The 22,720-nt window shown below is 34.0% G+C and overlaps 2 protein-coding genes across 2 annotated transcripts; both read right to left on the bottom strand.

Moving 5' to 3' along the window:
- Positions 1-1,050: 1,050 nt before the first annotated feature.
- Positions 1,051-3,057, bottom strand: LOC141724189 (putative ribosome biogenesis protein RLP24). The gene is made up of 5 exons (XM_074526211.1): positions 2,979-3,057; positions 2,770-2,870; positions 1,687-1,800; positions 1,443-1,579; positions 1,051-1,346 (listed from the first exon to the last, which is right to left on the bottom strand). The coding sequence occupies exons 2-5, from the start codon at positions 2,848-2,850 to the stop codon at positions 1,175-1,177; spliced, it is 504 nt and encodes a 167-aa protein (XP_074382312.1). The 5' UTR covers positions 2,851-2,870; positions 2,979-3,057; the 3' UTR covers positions 1,051-1,174.
- A 3,029-nt stretch (positions 3,058-6,086) lies between these two features.
- LOC141716604 (putative N-acetyltransferase HLS1-like) lies at positions 6,087-7,749 on the bottom strand. Its single transcript, XM_074518793.1, has 3 exons — positions 7,549-7,749; positions 7,288-7,424; positions 6,087-6,985 (listed from the first exon to the last, which is right to left on the bottom strand). The coding sequence occupies exons 1-3, from the start codon at positions 7,747-7,749 to the stop codon at positions 6,136-6,138; spliced, it is 1,188 nt and encodes a 395-aa protein (XP_074374894.1). The 3' UTR covers positions 6,087-6,135.
- Between the last annotated feature and the right edge of the window lie 14,971 nt (positions 7,750-22,720).

The following is a 22,720-nucleotide window of genomic DNA, read 5'->3' as shown; positions in this document are numbered from 1 at the left end:
TGTAATTACAATCCTTCATCTTGCTAATCCACTTTTACTTATCTTCTCTTCTGCCAAAAACTTCGGCCCAATGATCCGTTTTGAAAAAGAAATTTTACCTATAAGATATAGAATAAGCTAGAGTCTGATCCTCTGGAGTCAAAATAGCACAAACACGAGTATTGCAAGCATCTGATTCAGCAGTAAACGCCTGATTTAGCAGCAAACTCCTTAGTGAAGTCTGGTAACCTCAGAACATGAATGTTGACCATAGTCTGCTTAAGGCCAAAAAAGCAGTAGTGACCTCCTCATTCTAATTCATAGTATCCTTCTACAGCAGATTTGTTAAAGGTTTATCTATACTGTAATACCATAACCTTTAACATACTTCCCCAACTGCAGAAAACCCCTCAAGGATTTATGGTTTTGTGTACATGCCAATCCAACATTTCTGCTATCTTAGCTTGATCCACTGCTACCCTTCTTTAAAAAACATAAATCACAAATCACATAAACCTGGATAAGCCACTCATAAACTCACATTTAGACTTCTCAGCAAAAAAATTATTTTGCCTCGTAAAATTTAAAGATATGCTCATGCAAAAGATCCTCGGAAACTTGGAATACACAAGTATATCATGAAAAAGACCAATATGAACTTCCTGAAATATGGCATGAAAACATCATTCATCAAATTTTGAAAAGTTGGGCATTTGTGAGACCAAATGGCATCCCAATCAACTCATAATACCCCAAATGAGTTTTTAAAAGTTGTCTTCACTTCTTTCTCCTTCATCATCCACCTAATGATAGCCAGCTCTTAGATATAGTCTTGTAAAGTACTTGAAGCTCATCCATGTTTAGGCTAATGATCAGAATTCCCCATCAAGTAGGGCACTAGACACACTAACAGTAAGGTTCCGCTTATGATTTATTTTTTTCTAACTTATTTTTCCGGGAAGAAAATTTCTTTTAAAAAATAAAGTTATTTTACACAAACGAAGCCTAAAATTTAAAAACTTGATGTCTACTTCAAATGCTAACAATGAAGAATGTACAAGGGTGTTCCAATAGGCAAATAACAAAAAATGCATTAATAACTAAGATGTTTTCATCCCATCAAAATTCTAATGCTGCAGCAATGAATACACAACATAAAGTTCACAGCAGCATTTGTAATAACCAATTAACCAAATTACTCTTCCATGCGATTTTCCTTCGACTGCTGGGGAACCTTGACCTTAAACCTTTCTGGTAATACAAGGGATGGGTCTTCTCGGTTGGCACCAGGAGCTCTGACCATGCTAATGCTCTGTTCCAACTCCTTTGCATCTTGCATGCGCTCAACAGATTTCTTTCCCTTCATCCTAAAGGAGAAAAAGCTCAGAAGGTAAATTGAAGAATTTAAAACTTGATAAAATATTACAGTACTATTATTAAACAAATATTGATAGAAAAATAACCTATTCTTATGGTGTGCTTCGGCCCTAGCAACTCTAACTTTTTCAATCTTCTTAATGGCCTTCAGTGTATTCTCCGCAAGATTCCTGTCATATCTCTCTGGCCTATTACGCTTCCTCTCAAATTCGAAAGTTGAATCCTAGAAGAGTAAGATTTACAGATACATCACTACATCAGTATCCATAAGGCACAACAGAAACAAAAAATTGGAAAGCCATACAATTACGAAATATAAGATTTCTTCACCTGAGTCATGTCCTTCCCATGTAACCGCCTATAAGCCTTGGTCCATTTAACTTTCCGAGGGTTCCTCTTCATCTTGAAATTCTTGTGGCATTTAGACCTACAGAATCGAAAAATCTGCACACAAAAAAAGCAAAATTTTTTTTTTTACTTGAAATGATTGTAAAAGGAATATACCCACATAAAATTAATTTTAATGATGCATCTTCTCAGATTTTACCCCATTTTTGAAGAAAAAATCAGAAAAAAAAGTTTCAGAGTTCCCTTTCTATGCAGTTCAACCTTTCCCATGAAGCTTACTTTTGAGGTTGCAGAGAATTAAAATTAAAAACAAGAGACATAGTTACCATTCAAAGCTAACTACAAGTCACCATTACAAAACTTAGAATGAAGCTTTCAAGTACTAAAAATATGTCTAGATCATAATAAACACCCCATAATCTCGAACCAAAAAAGCCTCAAAATTGTAAACCTCCGAGATACAACTTATCTCCCAAATTCCACCATCACCCCTGAAATTCTACTTACATTAGACTCGCATAAAATCTTAAATTAATCACAAAAACCGTAAAATCTTCCCAAACCTAAGCATAAAAAATTTACCCCCGAAAAAAGTATCAACCCTTTTGCCTCCATACCCTTATATAACGAAACCCTCCTGCAAATTCTTTTACCTTCTCGAACAAAATCAATAAACCTACTACACATAAAATCACTACATGTGTTCCATTAACTACTACGCATCAAATCATAAATTTCATTCCTTTATTCAGCAGAACTATTAAAAAATAGACCCGACAATTTTGTACACGACACGAAAACACGAAAAAAGATTATACCTTTGTGTAGTTCCTAATAAACTGAATAATCAAAACCTCACACAAATTCTTTAAGCTTCTCTAACAAAATCGATAAACCTACTACACATAACATCACTAAATGTGTTTAATCAACTAATACTTACAAAAAAAATGATAAATTCCATTGCTTTATTCAGCAGAACTAACATACACAAACATATATATAAACAAAAATTAGACCCGACAATTTTGTACACAGACACGAAAACACGAGAAAAGATTGTACCTTTGCATCGTTTCGGACAAACTGAATACCGTGGCCAGGATAAACAGTTGAAGAACAAAACCAGCATTTCTCCAATCTCATCTTTACTCTAAATTAAAACCCTAATTCAATAAATTTAACACTAATTAAATTAAATCAAGAAACAATAAAAATATAAACAAATATAAATAATTATAAATAATTATATAAAAATTGGAATCGAGACTTACAAATTGAAAGCAAAGAGAGCTTCAAGAGCCTATTGTTAGCTTAAATGAGGCAAGAAAGTTGTGAATTTAGGGTTTTAGCAAATTGGGATGTTAAAAGGTTCTAAACGACGACGTTTGCTAAATTATTGGGCTGGATAATTTAATTGTTGGGGACACGATGAATTATTGGGCTAGAACCTGTTTAAAGGCCTAGTTAAGGCCCAATAGAACATAAACCAGAGACAAAAATTTGTTATTTAATTTTTATTTAGTTGAATAAAAATATTTATTAGCGGAAAGACTCTCAGGAATCAGGATTGAGTTATGCTGGAATTAAAATTACTGCACTTGAAAATTGACATCTTGTTATTTATCTATACTATACTATCTAGTTATCTATTATAACGAAACATTGAAAATTTTGATACGGTATTTGTACACGTTAAATTTACTGAATTACCTTTATTTAAATTAAAAGTTTTATTAGTTTTAGTAATTGAATTATAATAGAAAAAAAATCATTTTCAACTATAACATGTTACTTTTTTTTTGTCTCAATTAAGACTTCTCTAAATATCACAGATAAGTTTATTTAATAAAATACAATAATAATATTATAATCACTAATAACTAATAAACTACCTTTTTCAACTACTTAATTGTTTATTTTATAACATTGAAAGTTTTGATACGATACCTGTTTTTTTGTACACGTTGAATTTACTAAATTATCCTTATTTAACTTAAAAGTTTTATTAGCTTTAGTAATCGAATTATAATAGAAAAATAAATAAAAATCGTTTTCAAATATTACACATTATAATTATTAAACTTAAATGATCTTCAACAATTTTAATGAATTAGTGATATTCGTAAAACATATTTTACAAAATAATATATTTCATAATGTTTTGATCGCAAAACTTAGGTGTTCTCCCAGGTATTCGATAAAAATGTGGTATTCATAGATTTTTTTTCTCTCTCTCTCTATTAATTATATATATAATATTAGAATTTTATATATTAAACAGTAATATATATATATATATATTCTATAATATACATTATACATATTATTATATAATTTTTAGAACATATATTTTTATATTTATGTTAAAAATTAACTAATTATAAAGTTTAATGAAATATAATTATTCAATCATTTAAACGGGTGATGAGCTTTATAAGTAGGGTTGAGAATTCGGTGGGCTGAGCATTCGGTCGGTTCGGCCAGAAACTGAACCGAACTGAATTAACCGAAAACCAAATTGCTGATTTTTTTATAACTGAACCGAACCAAACTTATTTATAAACCGAACCGAAAACCGAACCGAAGTATTTCGGTTTATTCGGTTCGATTTATGAAAACCGAATTTTTTAAAAATTCTATTTCTACAAAAGAAAGTTTGAGAACACTGATGCCATTTTATCGGGTTATAGCACAACAATGTCTTTAGCTTTGCACATAACGATTGATGAACAAAAGTGTTACATCAACTACATTTATGCTAAATTATAACGGTGAATACTGCACTACCGTGGATAAAAATTACCTGCACACAAGCTTTGACTTATTTCAAGCCAAGAATAGCTAAGCCAAGTCTATTTATAAATCAGTTTGTCTCCTAATTATTGAAGGTGCAGGTTATTCAAACAAGTCTACTAAGTTTTATATTATATAAATAAAGGAACCTGACATTATTATTTATATTTTACCTTGTTCTCGAGCACAATTTCGTCAGAGAAGAAATTAAAATGTAAAGTGTTGGTGCTTCTGGAAGAAGTTAAGAAGAATCTTTCATACTTGAATGAATCAAATGGCTGTTTGAAATTGAATCACCCTCTACTTAGGATTATGTATTTAGTTAAGTCATTTATATTATGCTCGACTGGTCTTTTGTTTTGTATAATATTTTACTAAAATATTATATATATATATTATAAATAAATAAATATATGTATAATTCGGTTAAAATCGAACTAATATTTTGAGAAATCGAACCGAACCGGTTTTATTTCGATTCAAACCGAAAAATCGAAATAATCGATTTTTTTTGAAAAAGCTCAAACCAAACCGAACCAAAAAATTTCGGTTCAGTTCGTTTTTTCGGTTTCGGTTTTGCTCAGCCATATAATTATAAGGTTAACAAAATATCTTTTAGTAATAAATCTAAAAAATTGGGTATCAATTAAGTTGATTTTTTTAATATAAGTTATACATATGATAACACAATTAATGATGTGGTGGAGTAGTTGAAGATAACACGTTAAAACTCTTTCTTAGCAAGTCGCGTGTTCGATCCCAAGCACTTGCAATATCAATAATTATACAAATTTTCAGATTTCGGGTTCGGGTTCGGGTTTTAGGTTTCGGATTCGGATATAAATATCCAATTCAAAAAAAATCAGGTTTCGGGTATATCCGAATTTGATCCAAAATCCGATGGATTATAATTAATTTAAAATTTAAAAGTATTACAAGTACATAACATTAAGATAAAGTAATTATAAACGATAAGATAATCACATAAAACATAATTCATATCTAAACTTATTTAAATTTATATAAAAGCATCAATTATTTAAAATTTTAAATTAATTTTTTTATTTAATATGTAAATATTACTATAATATTAAATAAACTAATTACCTAAAAACTATATAATTTAGAAAATGATATTATGTACAAGTTGTTTATTATTCTTATTCTTCTAGTATTTTTTTCCTAATTTTTTGTTACTTATTTAATATTTAGGATTAATTTTTTTTTTAGAATTTTATTCTAGATAATAATTTAAAATTATTTTATATTTACTATTGTTAACCTTTCTTCTATTTGTATTTTTTATTAGAAAATAAAGTTATATTTACTTTTATTTTTTCAAACAAAGAAAATATACTTATATACAGTTGTATGTTGAAAATGTGACCCTTAAATTTTAGGACCCTATTCCATCTAACACTTGAAACACCCTCAGGAACAGCGGGAACACCCTCAGGAACCGGCTTTGAATTAAAGGTAAATGTATCTAAATTCATTAGATTAACATGGAGTAGAGTAAGCACAAATGTCATACATAATTAATCAACTAATTGGTGACCATGATATTATACTAGCTAGTCTAGATTTAGAATTATATGTACATCGTACATGCAGTGCAAGCACAGTAGTCTAATCTTAGAAGTCTCTAGGATCAACAAATACATTTCCCACCTCTCTTTTCACAACCAAATCATCTGTATTATCATCTTCGTTACTGCATTTTTCGATCTTTTTTGCATACCATAAGTCCTCAATGCATGCTGTAGAGACTTCATTCGGAACATGTTGCATGAGAGGATCCGAAAAACCTAATTCGGTCATTATTGCCTTGCAATCCTTCACATTTTCAGCCATCTTCAATGCAAACCTCCACAAAGATTTGACAAGCTCCCCTAGTCTTTCTCCCTCCCCGAGAAGCCCGAAGAGGAAGAGAAATCCAAAGGGTTTTTCTATTGAGTCACATGTCATCTTTTTAGGGTTTTCTTGGTCATCTTTGATTGCATGGTTGATTGGTGATGAATGATAATTAGACCTTTTTACTTGAAGCTTATAAGCTTCACAAGTGTTCCAAATACTGAATATCGCCCACGAGTCTCCGGTAATTCTGCTGTTTTTATCATTGATCTTCACATTATCCTCTTTGAAGTTGCATAGCCATGTGCCAAGGCAAAGTTTTTCCTTCAATATCACGTCGATATCTGTAGGATACATATCTTTGGCCTCAATATGTGTCTGGTAGAAATAAATGGCTTGATCAGTAGACAACTTCTTGAAATTTATGCCTTCTGGCAGATCGTTAACTGGTGGATTTAAGCGTTGAACGAATATGGAAAGGGAGCTTAATTTTATGTAATTGCGTCTGAGGGTGAAGAGATTTGTGGAAGCTGCATTGTTCTCCTCAGTGGCAGCAAATGTGTAACTTGCCCCATTTTTCTTCATCCATTCTTCTATTGATTCGACAAGCTTTAGTCCTACACCCTTACGCCTGTTCAACGAATTAACAACATGCTAATTAAATAATTTATGGATAGCTAATTATCGTATGTAGCCACATAAAAGGAAAGACAGAGAATCTCGATAAGGTTATCATGAGAGAGAGAGAACTAGTGATGACCACAAAGTAAAACACTATCTGATGCATAGAACTCACAAACTCACCGCCTTCACTATTTTAGCTATCCGGTCAAAGTATCTAATAATGTGTGTCAAAAGTCAAAACGTCAAATAAAAAACAGAAAATTTAGCTGACACTACTATTAAGGGTCACTGCTTGTTAAGAGAGATCACCTATGAGCAGGAGATACTCTGAGGCCTAGTATCGAACCGAATGGGACTCGCCTACGCCCTTCAAGTCCAATCTCCACATACTTGATGCATCCTCGAACAATGCCAACAATTTCTCCACTACTTTGTAGCTCAGCAATCTGCAACTCAGACCATACATGTGATAGAAACAATTAACACAAACTATTCAAGTATACACAACCACGTAACCAGACACCGAAAAACAACACAAAATCTTAATATAACAAAACAAGAGAGACGCACCAGCAATACATGAAGTGGATAGAGCCTGATTCTACACAAAGGATCATCTCCCATCATACTCGAAAATATCGAGATCCCTTCATTACTAGGAGAAGCTATTGTTTTACTTTTACAGCTCTTTTCAAGCTCCATCACCATTTTTAAATCACTTTCTTCATCATATTCTCGTATTAAAACTTGCTTACCTTTTTCCTCCTCCATTTCTTTAGCACATATAGAACTTAAAAAACAGTTACTAAAGAAAACTACACAAATACCTTCTACTTGATAGTGTGTTTTTTCTTGTATATACATGAAAGGGATGTATAATCATGTATGCATGGATGTGCACATATACAGACACAGTACATTTAGAGCAGCAGCAGCACATTTATCTGGTAGATCGCACGACAAGTGTCCCCAGTGTGTTGGATGCTAATTAATCCAACTGGTATATATGTTTGCTTTTTGTAGGGTCTCTTTGACTGAATTTATTATTCCAAATTAGGTGTTTTCTAAAACTTTCTAGTGAATAGACTTATGTTTCAAGTACTACAAAAAACAAACAAGTTTTTTTACTATTAATATAGTTGGTAGTTTTGTAAATATTGATATAGTTCACGGTCATTTTAGTCTTTTATGTTTTTCTAGTTTGTTACGTTTGGCGGGAAATTCAGTTAGAGAAGATAGCAGCTTGTATATATTTTTTCAATATTTCTGTTTTGAGTTTGAGACTGAATGAAATATACAGTTTACTGTTTGTATGAAAGTGAAGTTTTTGTTTCAATATCAAAAAAGCAGCTTCATTCTTCATGGTATCAGAGCAAGATTAACGTGTTCAGATCCTCATTTCCGCCATTAATTCCGGTTTGAAGCTCTTTTTGTTCCTTCATTTTTGGTTTTCCTTCATGATTTTCGCGTTTTTCTTCCGTTTCTGTGATTGTGTTTTGTTTCTCTAATCGAATCTGCAAAAATATCAGATTCTATTACTGCTTTTTTATTTTTCTTATTTTCGATTACTTTTCTTCTTTCAAGCTTTTCATCAAACACTTATGGCTCAATCTGTATTAAATCCAAATACATCTTCTTCGCCTATTTCGACTGGTTCTAATTATGCAATTAGTTATAATGATCTGTATTTCTTGTTCTCAAATGATAATTTGAACTCACAACTCAGTCATATTGTATTTTCTGGCAACAATTATGTGAATTGGAGTCGCAGTGTTATGCTAGCTCTAGGAGCTATGTAACAAATTAGGTTTTACCGATGGAACCTTGATACGACCTCCTGATGATTCAATAGACTTGCAGAAATGGATACGTAACGATTATATGGTTACAGGATGGTTATTGAACTCTATTGAGAAATCTATTGCTGAGAGTTTTATTTTTACACCTTCTGCTAGAGATTTATAGCTAGAGATCAAAGAGAGGTACGGTCATTCCAATGCTCCTCAGTTGTATGATTTTCATAAAACGTTAATGTCTACTTCTCAAAATGATGATTCTATAGTGGACTATTACAACAAGTTAAAGAAAGTGTGAGATCAGTTACAAGTTTTGGAACCAACACCTGATTGTTTATGTGGAGCCTTGCTCAAGTATTCTTGTGGATTCCTGAAGAAAATAATTGAAGCAGATCAGTTAAAAAAATTGATCCAGTTTGTTGCTGGTTTGAACAAAACCTATGATCAAGCTAAGATAAACATTCTTAGTATGGATCTCTTACCAACTGTGAATAGAGTTTATCACATGCTTCAGCAGATTGAGAGATAAAATTCTATCATGAATAATCAACCTGTTGAGATGAGTGCTTTGATGTCAATCAGAAACTCTGTCAATTCGGCTAATTCAAGGTTTCCTCAGAATTATTCACCGAATTTCAAGAAGGATATTAAAGATTTCAGGAAGCTTAAATCTGATAGGTTTTGTGAGTATTACAAGATGAAAGGTCACTTGAAGGATCAGTGTTTTAAACTGGTCAGTTATCCATACTGGTACAAAGGAAAAATCAGTTATGGTTCTTCTTCTACTTCCAGTTTCAAAAATGCTCCTTCAAATTTGCGGCACATGTGCAAGAATCTCCTCTGGATTTTCAGGATTCTTCATTTCCTATTGAAGATAACAATGCACATCTTTACAAGGAATTCTTAAGGTTCATGCAGTCTAATCAATCTTTGGGATCTTCTTCTGATTCACATTCTGCAATCAACTTTGCAGGTACTCTATCTGTTTTCAATGCTTTTTGTACACAGTTTCCTAGTGATAAACATGTGTGGATTATTGATACTGGTGCCAGTGATCACATGGCTATATCTTTGGAGATTTTTTCCAGTACACAACAGCTTCTGCAACCTATACACATTGTCTTACCTGATGGTACGGTTAGGCAAGTTGTTACAACTGGTACTGTCATTCTGAATTCTGAGATAACTCTTTCTAATGTGTTTTACATACCAGAATTTAAACACAATTTGCTCTCTGTAGCTAGACTTTTGGATCAGACTAATTTGATTGGTCATTTCTAACCAACTTCTTGTTCTTTTCATGATTCTGTTTCAAATGTTGTTAAAGCTGTGGGAATAAGACATGGAGGTTTATATAAGTTCTTGTCTGAGAATGGACCTTTTTCTCTCCAGTCTTCTCATTTCGCTTCTTCAGCTTGTTCTGTTCTTGATAATCCCTCACTTTGTTCTCATGTTAGACAATGTGACATTCCACTTGCTCTATTTCATGCTAGACTTGGTCATATGTCTATTCCTAAATTCAAACATTTGGCTGGTTTTGATAATAAAATTCTACCTGTTCTTGATTGTGAAGCCTGTGTCATGGCCAAACGTCATAAACTTCCATTTCCTGACTCCATATCATTGGCTTCTTGTTATTTTGATTTAATTCATATTGACTTGTGGGGTCCTTATAAGACACCTTTATTGTCTGGTGCTTCTTATTTCCTCACTATTTTGGATAATCATTCCAGATTTACTTGGACTACTTTACTACATTCTAAAACTCAGGTTCCTACTGTTATTTCTGCTTTTCTATCCCATGTTCAAAAGCAATTCAGGGCTTCTGTCAAAATCATTCGCAGTGATAATGGTACAGAAATTGTGCAAGAGTTTTGTGCTCCTCTTTTTTCATCTCTTAGCATTATTCATCAAAGATCTGTTGCTGGTAATCCATAAAAAAACGGCTGTGTTGAACGGAAACACAGACACTTACTTGATACTGCTAGAGCCATCAGACTTCATGCAAATTTACCGATTAAGTTTTGGGGTGATTGCATTCTAGCTTCAACTCATTTAATCAATCTCATGCCATCTTCTGTTATGAATTGGAAGATTCCTTCTCAGATTTTAATGAACTCTGAACCAGATTATTCCAGATTAAGGATCATTGGTTGTCTGTGTTATGTAGCTGTTAAGAGTTCTGATAAATTTACTTCAAGAGCTTCGAAATGTGTGTTTTTGGGATATCCATATGCACAAAAGGCTTATAACCTTTTTGATTTAGAAAATCAAAAGGTTATTTTTAGCAGAGATGTTCTTTTAAGGAATATATTTTTCCTTATAGAAAATATGTTGCTTCTTCTACGGATGAAGGTATTTCTTCTATTATTTTTGACTCATTTGATGAGGATGTTATCTTTGGAGATATTGTTCATGAGTCTTCTACTTATGAGATTAATTTACCTCAGATTTTATCTCCATCTGATTCTGTTAATCTTGAGCATTCTGTTGATAGATCTGATTCTATTGATCTTCCGAAGTCTGAGCAATCTATGATTCCTATTAGAAGGTCTTCCAGGAATTCTGTGGTTCCTAAACGATTTGATGATTTTATTGTGGGTAAACATTCTACATCAACTCCTTCTGTTCAATATGTGTCTCAGGCATTCTGTGTTTTTAATGATTCACAATTAACCAATTTTAGTAATGCTTATCTGAGTACTCTGGACAAGGTTCTATCTATTCATGAACCCAATTGTTACTCTCAAGCTAAGCATGATCCCCAGTGGGTTTCAGCTATAGCATCTGAGATTCAAGCTTTGGAACAGAACAAGACTTGGGATTTAGTTCCTTTACCACCTAATAAAACTGCTATTGTTTGCAAGTGGGTTTACAAAGCAAAATTCAATCCTGATGGTACTGTGAATAAGTGTAAAGCTAGATTGGTGGCAAGAGGTGATAAACAGGTCAAAGGTAAAGATTTTAAGTACACTTTTAGTCCAGTGGCAAGGTTTACCACTGTTAGAGTGCTTATTGCCTTAGATGCTGCAAATGGTTGGCCTTTGCATCAGTTAGATATAAACAATGCTTTCTTGCATGGTTTTGTTGAAGAAGAAATCTATATGCTTCCTCCTCCTGATTATATTGTTGCTCCTGGTTTGGTATGTAGACTGAAAAGGTCTCTTTATGGTCTTAGACAGACAGCCCGTCAATGGAATGTGGAATTAAGTAAGCATTTGGTTGAGTTTGGTTTTATTCAATCAAAACAAGATTATTCCTTGTTTATTAAAACTGATACCAGTGGTCAATTTACTGCTGTGGTTGCTTATGTGGATGATCTCCTTCTTACTGGCAACTTGCTGTCTAATATTCAGCTTGTGAAGACCTCTTTGCACAATGCTTTTACAATAAAGGATCTTGGTTCTTTATCTTATTTCCTTGGTATTGAAGTTACAAGAACCAGTTCTGGTATCTTGTTGAATCAGAGAAAGTACATTTTGGATTTGTTAAGGGATACTGATATGGAATCTTGTAGGGTGGTCACTACTCCTTTTCCTGTTGGCATTCATCTTAGTATTCAAGATGGACCTCCATTGCCTGATCCTGAGATCTATAGACGGATTGTTGGAAAGCTATTATATCTTAATATGACTCGTCCTGATATTTCCTATGCGGTTCAACAACTGAGCCAATTTCTAAATGCTCCTGCATCTTCTCATTACCAGGCTGCAATGCATGTTCTTCAGTATCTTAAGTGCTCAGTTAATATGGGATTGTTTAATTCTTCTGAGAATAATTTTCTATTACAAGGATATTGTGATGCAGATTGGGGCTCTTGTGCTTTTTCTGCAAAATCTTTATCAGGATATGTCATGTTTCTTGGCAATTCTCTGATTTCCTAGAAAACTAAGAAGCAGAAAACCACTTCTAAGAGTACTTGTGAAGCAGAATATCGCAGCATGAGTTATGCTACTAGTGAACTGATCCGGCTCCATGGTTTATTGGTTGATCTTCATGTTTCTGTGGTTTTACCAGTTCCATTATTTTGTGACAATACTGATGCTCAATATATCGCTGAGAATCAGGTTTTTCAAGAACGAACTAAACATCTTCGTGTTGATTGTCACTTCATTCGGGACTACATAGATGCTGCGTTTCTTAAGTTATTTCATGTTCAATCTTCCTTACAACTGGGTGATCTCCTTACTAAATCTCTTGGTGCTGCTCAACTTCGGTTTCTTTCTTCCAAGCTTGGTCTTGTCTGTCAATATCCAAGTCCAGCTTGAGGGGAGGCTATTAATATAGTTGGTAGTTTTGTAAATATTGATATAGTTCAAGGTCATTTTAGTCTTTTATATTTTTTTAGTTTGTTACGTTTGGCGGGAAATTCAGTTAGATAAGATAGCAGCTTGTATATATTCTTTCAATATTTCTGTTTTGAGTTTGAGACTGAATGAAATATACAGTTTACTGTTTGTATGAAAGTGAAGTTTTTGTTTGAATATCAAAAAAGCAGCTTCATTCTTCATTTACTCACCACAAGTTCAGTTGTAATTCAAAGAAAATCTACTGTATCATTTTGATAAAGAATGACCCAATGAATTTGATCGTTGTTTACTTTTTCTGATCACAATTAATGTCGACTAACAAATGATTTAGTTCACGTGCCACTGCAACGTGGATGAATTCTTACTAACAATACGAGTACTTGACTGTCGATTGTAAACATTCGATCAAAAATATACTTATGCCGACTGATTTTTACTTACGGTCGGTATTTACTTTATTATTAAGACCGACTGTCAAGGTCGGTCGGTATTACCTCGTGTTTCAAGTCCATCAATTTCCGACGGTTGAAATTGAATTGTTTCTTGCAGTAATGCATCGAGGGTTCTTCCACTTTGATTGATTATATATTTTTTATTAAAGAAATTCATTTTTATTAATTACACTGTAATCTCATAACTCAAACACCTCATGATCTCATTTTCCAAGTAATCACTTTGTATAAATTTAAGATTGGAGCAATGAGAAATAAGACGGAGTTACCTTTTTTAGTTTTAAAAAGATTCAAACAAAAGAGTTATATGTAATTTATTTTAATGTTATGAAAACGGATTCTTAATCACAACCCACGTAACATCAATCTCGAATCGTCCTCTTCTAGGTATTACAAGAAAGTACGTCAAAGGTCAGGGGTGTCAAAAGTGAAGTTGGTGCTCCGCGAGTTCAAGAAATGCTCCTAGTCGCTAGCTAGCAGCTTGTAGCAAGAACACCAAATATATACAAAAAATAATGCTGGTTTCCCAAGAATGAGAGATTATTTAACATGAAAACGGGTTAAAATCGACCGAAGAAATATATTTACTTTATATAATATCAGTAGATTCAATCATGGTCAATTTTGAACCGAAAGTAGTCTTATATTATATAAAATGTGGGCCACACACACAAAACATGTACCTAATCATCCTAAAACTAGTTGATCGGACTTAACACCGGTAACTGACTTGGTGCGTGTTCAGATATTATAAAATGTGGGCCACACACATTATGTGTTGACATGAGATGTACCTAATCATCCCTCACTAGTCGATAACCCGTGCGAAACACGAATTCAATATTTTATTAATATTCTAATAAAATAGTAGAAAGCCAAGATTTTATTGCATTGGAGCCAAAGAAAAAAATAAAACAGCATAATTCCTGGTAAAATTTCAGTTATCATAACCAGATTGAGGGGACAATCTGGCCATATGACAAACACAAAAGAAGGGGACACCATATGAATGCGACAGATGCATAATTTCATATATATATATATATATATATGTAAAATCCGCAAATAATATAATTCATGCAGGAGGAGGACCTATACATTGTTTTCCCAGTGCAGCTGCAGGCATCTTTCTGTACACAAGAAGTTGAAAGCTCTCCTTGTGTCAAAATCATAGTATTCGATAACGACACACTTGGTTACAGATCGATCACTTACAATCGAGCCTTTCGCAGGTCTAATACATTAAGAACTTAATTTGCTAAGCAAATGCATGCCATTTTTCTTCAGCTTTTTTGGTACAGTTCACATATATATGGGCAGTTTATGTATGTGTATATCTGGTCATTATTTACATGTGGTGCACCACAAACATGAATGATAGTGTCACGGATCTCTGCAGCAAGTCTGCAGTAAACTCATTTCTCTATTTCTTTTTCTGTACCATCTTGAATGATTGGTTGGCAATGTGTCGATATATCGTTCATTATAGCCCTTGGATTTTCTGTTTACCTTTACATATATATGAAAATACGAGAGGGATTTTTCTTTTTACCTTTACATATGAAATACGAGAGTCCTGCAAAAAATAACAAGAAAATTCTATGTGATGTTCTTAGTTTTAGCTTGAACTTTTACCTGTTCTTTGCTTATGCATGTTTGCATAATGTGTGTGTATATATATATATGGAATTTGGTCCATGTCAAACGACTGTTGTTAACCATCTGTCACACTGTCATCGGCTATAATTTTTTGCCGATTGAAAAAAATCCTGGAAGAGGTAAATTAAACATTGATAGAGGAATTCAAAATAGTTTGTGTTAAATTTATAGGTGAAAAATTATAGGGGATAACAATCGCTCAGATATGATAGCATAAAAAACAGGCAGTGCATGTTTCACTTCCACCTGAAGTATTCACTGTTCCAAGCAACAGTCATTTTCATGATTTTATGAACTTAAAGTCTACCCAACTTAAAAGAACTTACTCCCTCCGTCCTTTTCAATTATTTACATTTTTTAGAGAGTGTGTGACACGTATTTTAAGGTGCATATAAAGTATAGTTCCGTAATTTTTTTTTTACAATTTTATTTTTCTGAATAAAAATTAAAACATTCAACTTTTATTCAGAAAAAAGAAAATTGTAAAAATAAGTTACATAACTATACTTTTTATGCACCTTAAAATGCGTGCCGAACAATTTTTCAGAAATGTAAACAATTGGAAGGAATTGATGGAGTATAAGAGAATATGCCTGGTTTAACCGTTGTTTGTTTGATTAATAGAATATGTTCTACACTAAACCCTTGTATTAAGAGTCACAAGTCATCCCTTACTAAGTTGCGCGTTTCACTAACCTACCACTCAACTCTGTGCACCACTAGTCCTACGATGATCCGCACACAAAAACAACAGTGGAATCTGTAATATAAACAAGTACACACCCATAATTAGTAGATCACCATTCACTACATGCAACACTAGTAATTAAGTACCATTTTTAAAAAATAAACACGATACAAACGAATCGCCGAGTCTCGATGTAATGTATGTGCAAATCTAATATTTATGATTGTATTTAGTTTATTTAATAATTAGGCTTATATGGTGAGTATATATTTTAAGAAGATATCGGGATGAGTGAGAGTCGAACATGGGGAGGTCTTTTAATGGAATGAATAGCTGCTATCATGTAAAACCCATACAAACTATAGTACCAAAGTAAGTCAAATTTACCCGGCAGGACATGAGATTCAGATACAGATAGACCAAGTTGGCCCAAACAGAAAAAAGAAAAAAAGAGAGAAACAGATGGACTGAACTCAAAACAAACACCTTAGAAACAGTTTTCAGTGTAGACAGCTGCACCAGTGATATACAAATACATTTAAACAGATGCTGTTCACTATAACGATAAAGAAACAGACCTTCTTGGACTTTTATACATGGACAAGGTATTACTAGGAGAGACGTGGGATCTGCCATAATAAGAAATCACAGTAGGACAACATATTATCTAGCTAGTTATATTTACTCAAGTAGTGGGAAAAGAAATAACTAGCTTCCTTTTTTTACAGGATTATATATTGTAGTGAACTTAAGATTTTTAAAAATAATTGATCAACAGTTAACATAATATATATAGAAATTTGGTTTCGGGTTCAAGTCTTCCCATATGGACGGGTAGAAAATGGGTTTTTCCTATTTGTTGTTTTAAAATCCACCTAAACGAAGACTCTATGTTAAAATTTAGTTCGTAGAAAATGGCTACGTGGTATGACATGACAAATGACATGATATGATATGATGATTACGACAAGTCATTGACTTGAAGATGTTTGTGTGGGGGATCCGATTACTATGATCTCATAAAACTTATGGATTAACAATTCCGCCTTGGAACAAAAGATTCTACCGATAGAAAATTTCTCGTTACTCTTAAGTGAAATGTTGTGTTAAGGTTTTGTCATTCTTCTTATAATAGTGAGTGGGGCTACTTCACAATAATCCAAAGTCGGACCCAAGAATGAGAGTCTGTGCTAAAATGCTGACATTGAAGAACGGTTGGCTCTAACGGGAACAACAAATTAAGTTGATGATATGTAAGATTGGACATTTGATGCTACCTATACAATTTGTTTATAAACGATACAGCTTGCACAAGGGACTGAGAAATGAAACTCCCCATACTTGCTCAAGTTGTGGCTAGGAGTGTGTTTGTGTGGTGCATATATGTTTTGGATCTTATGGTGGTTCCAAGATCTCATGTCCTTTCTTTCTAATCATATCATCATCATTTAAATGACTTTTACTTGTTGCAAATGGCTACCCCCCTGCTAGACCATGTGACAAATTGTACCCGACCTTCGGCATCTTCTGACTCTCCCCCTTTATTTTATCAGATTAGTGAATACATGATGAAAATTTTTAGTCTGAGAGGTAATACTCCAATGGTTGGCGTCCTTCGTATGGTGGTCAATAGCAAAGGTCAAGATTTGTAAAATTCGAAATCGATTTTACGCGGTTGTGTTGCTAAGGGCAACTCCAATAGTTGGGGTCCTTCGTAGGGTGCTAACTTTGTCACATAAATTTATTTATTTTTAAGAATTTCTTTTTTATATCAATTTTGATAATCGAGCCTAAATCTCTATTCAAACTTGACTCATTTAATTTCACAAGTCAAGTCGAGATGTTTTTTTAATTAAATAAGTCGTAATCTCTACCCGAACTCGGCTCGTTTAACTAAACGAGACGAGTCCGGAGTTCAAAGTGTCGAGTCGAGTCCACTTAAACGAGTTTGAGCCATACGAGTTCGCGAAACACCCGACTCGAATTACAGTCCTACAAATAACACTTCAATGATTGACACCTTAATTTATGAATGTCAACTTTTGATAACCCAGCACCTCACTTGAGACCTCAATGTCATCCTGCAATTTCACCAGAGTGATAAGGGTGCCAAGCCACGTCATGTGGCATTTCGTTTACACCCCTTTTGGTTGCCATTGTTTGAGTTGTTCTATGACTTAGAATATTTTTTCCGTTCACTACTCTCGAACAAATATTACAGCTTGACAATCCTAATTGTGGCATTTCAAAGAAAGAACGAGAGATCATCCTAAAAGGATGCTATTTTTGAACCTCCAAAGGTGGAATTTCCCATTCAAGACTCTCTTTTTCAACATTAACCGAATATCTTGTAAAATGCCTAGTAACAAGGAACTCAAGAGATTGGATAATAAGCCTAACACCGGTGCTTCTTCTTAAGTTGTCAACAACTTTAGACTTCTCAAAAAAGGGTTAAATATCAAAGTAGTCACTGAAGTGAAGGTCATATATCACTTCCTTCACTAATCTTAACGGGTTATCATTTTGATCACTAAAGTCATATAAATATCAATAGATAACTCTAAAAATGCGATTATAAAGTAAATATTATCATATGTTATGTTCTACACATTTTTCTTCAACGCTACTATAACCAAATGAAAAGTTGTGAACTCTAGTATTTTAGATAATATATCTAGATTTTAAAAAAATTATTTACTATTTATTTTAAATTTTCTAGTTATTTTATCTTACTTAATTAAAAATAAATAGTAAATAAAAGTTTTAAAATCTAGATATATTATCTAAAATACTAGAGTTCATAACTTTTCATTTGATTATAGTAGCGTTGAAGAAAAATGTGTAGAACTTAACAAAAGATAATATTTACTTTTTCGTCACATTTTTGTAGTTATCTATTTGATAATTATACGACTTTAGTGATTAAAGTGATACCCCGTTAAAATCAGTGAAAGAATTGATATATCACTTTCACTTCAGTGACCAATTTGATATTTAACCCTCTCAAAAAATATGTCATGAACCTCATTTTTTACTGAACTGAGTCGTGTCGTATGTCATGAATCTGTAGAACATTTGAAATGTGAATGACTTTTAATCCTCTCTTGTGTCTGTGGCATCAATGAAAAATAGGTATCAAGTAGCACTGATACAAAAAACATATCACGGGGCAATTAGCAAATATACAAAATAAACATCAAGAATCAAAATGGCTTAAATCTCAAAGTAGTCACTGAAATGAGGGTGACATATCAAAAATACCCTTCTAGTTATCGGGGTCTCGATGACACCACTCTAGTTGAGAGTAATGACTTTCCCGTTAGTCAAGGACGTTGACTTGACGGGAGAGTGGACGTGGCAGAGATGGTTTGGACAACATGGATGTAACGGTAAAGTCTGTAGACGTGGCTAAATAGCAACGTCTATATGTCATAGTGCTTATACATATATAAACTAGGGTTCTTAGAGTTGAATGAACACAAATCAAAATCCTGTGATTTTCTCCCCAATTCCTTCAGTATAGTTGCTACTCATATGTCTAAGTATCAAAGCCCCATGGGTAGAAGTGCAGATAGTTCCTCCTCTGTGCAGTCGGTGAAGAAGGAAGAATACAAAATGTGTTTTTGTAGGAGACGAGTTAGAACATGTGTTTCATGGACTTTAAAAAATCCGGGAAGGCGTTTCTATACTTGTGTCATACCAAAGGTAATATTTTGATTTTTTTTATTATTTTTTATTGTTGTAAATAATGTTTAAAATTTGTTAATTGTAGAAAGGTGAAGGCTGCCATTTTTTTCAATGGTTTGAGGAAGAATTCTGCCCTAGATCAATGGAAGTGATAACTCACTTGAACCACCGGAGAATTTATTTGGAGGAGAAGTTAAAACTTGTTCAAGAAGACTTAGAGGAAAATGTTAAAAAAAGGAAGATTTTGAAGGAGGAAAGAAAGGTGTTGATTGATGCAAGAAGTCAGTTAGAGGATGAGAAGAAAAAGATGAAAAAACAACTCAAGTTCTGTGTGCTATTTGCTGTGATGGTGGTTGCATTTGTAATGAATATGAATTAGTTGGTTTATGATGGCAGTAAAGATGCATGTGTAATGGTAGTTAGGAGTAGGGAATGTAATGGTTTGAATAGATTGTATGGTTGAATCCATTTGTAATGGTTGTAATCAATGAACAGGTCATTATGGACCACCTTTTGGTATAATTTGGGACAAATTAGATAGTCATTTTCACCATGATAATAACTGAAAAATAATATAACAGATACCAAATTACAAAATAGAAACCATTCATCATAAATAAGTCTTACAAACACAAGTTACATCAGTCTTAAGAGATACCAAATACTTAAACAAAAGTTGCAACAGTCTTAACAATAACAAGTTCAAGAGAGACTTAATAGAATTGGCTTAAATAAAACTTCCAAAAGCAACACTACTTAAAAATTCATTCCTCTAGGTTAATTGGATCTTCTGCAGTATTCTTGAAGCCACTTAACCTTTTTAACTCAGTGCTGAGTCTGAAACCATAACTTCTAGGGGCTGCCGCAGCCCTTGGCCTCTGCTCTGGTTTAGGAGGTGGTGTGTTTGCAGGTGGTGTAGCCCTAGGTGGTCTGAAAGGCACCAAGCCAGGTGTTGGCATGAAATCTGCGTTTGTACCTACAGGGCCTCTAAGCTCATCACTGAACCTCACATAATCCTTGTCACTGTTAGACCACTCATCAGCATTTTGGCCTTTAACCAAATGCATTTTCTTCCTTGGAATTTTCTTGAAAGAGGCCAAGGGCTCATCATCTCCAAGCTCAACCATCTGTGCATCTTCTTGTGCTTCAACTTCTGTCACCAACTTCATCTTTTTCTGACTTCCTTCATTGCCTTGAAAGTAGTCATCCTCAAACAACTTCCAAACCTCCTCTGCAACCCTGTCACTAGCATCACTGTCATCATCCAAACTTCCTTCATCTTCTTCTACCAGTTGCTTACCTTTGCCCTTGTATGTGTCCTTTTTGCCTTTTGGATGTTTAGAGCCTGTTTGTGAACCTTGAGTCTGTGGTTCATTTATTGTGATTCCCTTAGTAGGTCTTCTCACAGCAAGCTTCTGTCTTGCCACCTCCTTGGCCTTTTTCTTCACTGGTGTACCCTGTGTGTCTTTCTTCTTTCTTGTCTCAGTTGCAGCATCTTTCTCTTTTGTCTGTTCAGGTGTGGCATCTGTATTCTTTGTTGGACACTTGGAGACTCTATGCCCTGGCTGTCTACAATTACTATAATGCATCACTCTTCTGTTGCTATACCTCTGTAGGACAATTCCTTGAGATGGTGTAGCCTGACTTCTGGTGCCACCTTCCCACTCCTCCCTCCTTCTCATTTTCTTTGGTCTTCCTCTGAGTTTCTTGGGAATGTCAGGAGGCAACATTGTTTCTTCTGAGTGAAAGTCCCAGTATTCCTCACCTTTCATTGCCTCAAGAGAGTGTTTGTAGCTTTCAAGATATTTCTCCCTTTTATAGTAGTCAGACACATATTCCCGTGGTTGGTGCCTCCTTGAGTGTATAGCAGTTATGGCATGTTGGCATGGTATGCCTGTTAGGTCATACATCCTACAATCACATGTGCCCCTCTCCAAATCAACTGTAACTGCCTTTGTTCCACATTTGACTTGAAATTTTCTATCTCCATCCCATGTTGCAGACCATTTTCTAGATTCAGTCACAAGAAGATCCAAAGTCTTTTTTATTTTAGGACAAAGGATCAGATCACTATTCAGCATCTCATCTCTTCTTCTTCTTATTCTTGTCAGTAGTTTGAAATGTATCTCTTGGAGCATGGTCAACAAGGGCATGAACCTGTTACATGACAATGTCAAGTAGTTAGGAAATAACATTCAATCATGGTGCATTACATATTATAGAGTGTTACATACTTGTTTTACCTTTCATTTATGATCCATGAATTAAAGCTTTCAGACATATTATTGTCTGTTTTGTCAACTAGGGAGTGTGTTTGGAAATGGGATTTGCACCACTGTTTAGGATCATGTTTTGACAAGAGAGCATGTGCAGCCTTTGAGTGTCTCTCAAGTTCTTTCATAGCCCTTAAATGTGCAACCTTGTGAGTTGACAATGCAATTCTCCAAAACAAATTCTTCAATATTCCAGTGTTGAACCTGCAAGCACAGTAGCAAACATGAGTCAAAATCAATATACGTGAACATTGCAGAAAATTATCAAGTAGAGAAAGAGCATTACTTTTTCTTGAAATTGGCACAAAGATGCCTTGTGCACAATCTGTGCTCAACATATGGAAGAAGCTCTTTCACAGCATTTTCCAACCCTTTTTGCTGATCACTTATGACTGTTAATCCAGCTCCATCCTCCAGATCTAAGTCATCCTTGAGCAACATAAGAAACCACCTCCAAGAATCCGTATTCTCAGATTCAACCACAGCATAACAGATTGGAAACATTTGGTTGTTTCCATCTCTACCTACAGCAGATAGGAGCTGACCACCACAAACAGTCTTCAAGAAACATCCATCAAGCCCAATAACTGGTATACAGCCTGCTTTCCAACCAGCCTTGAGAGCATAATAGCACACATAAATTCTTTTGAACTTTACAGGATCCTCTGGATTCAATCTAGTTTTTGATATCTTCACAGTATTTTTAGGGTTACTTAACAACACCTCTTGGCCAAAATCCCTCACTCTAGCATAATGTTGTCCAAGACTCTCAGCAATTCCTTCAAGTGCCATTTTTCTTAGCCTCAACACTTTAATTCTAGGAACCTCAATTTCCAGTTCATTTTTAATTGTTTCAGCCATCTCCTTACATGACCAT

Source organism: Apium graveolens, chromosome 1, assembly GCF_009905375.1.
Source record: "Apium graveolens cultivar Ventura chromosome 1, ASM990537v1, whole genome shotgun sequence".
NCBI classification, from domain to species: domain Eukaryota; kingdom Viridiplantae; phylum Streptophyta; class Magnoliopsida; order Apiales; family Apiaceae; genus Apium; species Apium graveolens.
This window is presented reverse-complemented; position numbering and strand designations above follow the sequence as displayed.

Excerpts from the sequence above, each read along its gene's own strand:
- LOC141724189 (XM_074526211.1), bottom strand. The coding sequence starts at position 2,850 with ATGAGATTGGAGAAATGCTGGTTTTGTTCTTCAACTGTTTATCCTGGC. Across the intron at positions 1,801-2,769 it reads TTGTCCGAAACGATGCAAAG|ATTTTTCGATTCTGTAGGTC; the intron begins GTACAATCTTTT and ends TTTTGTGTGCAG. Across the intron at positions 1,580-1,686 it reads ATGGGAAGGACATGACTCAG|GATTCAACTTTCGAATTTGA; the intron begins GTGAAGAAATCT and ends TTACTCTTCTAG.
- LOC141716604 (XM_074518793.1), bottom strand. The coding sequence starts at position 7,749 with ATGGAGGAGGAAAAAGGTAAGCAAGTTTTAATACGAGAATATGATGAA. Across the intron at positions 7,425-7,548 it reads ATCCACTTCATGTATTGCTG|ATTGCTGAGCTACAAAGTAG; the intron begins GTGCGTCTCTCT and ends TCTGAGTTGCAG. Across the intron at positions 6,986-7,287 it reads AGAGTATCTCCTGCTCATAG|GCGTAAGGGTGTAGGACTAA; the intron begins GTGATCTCTCTT and ends TTCGTTGAACAG.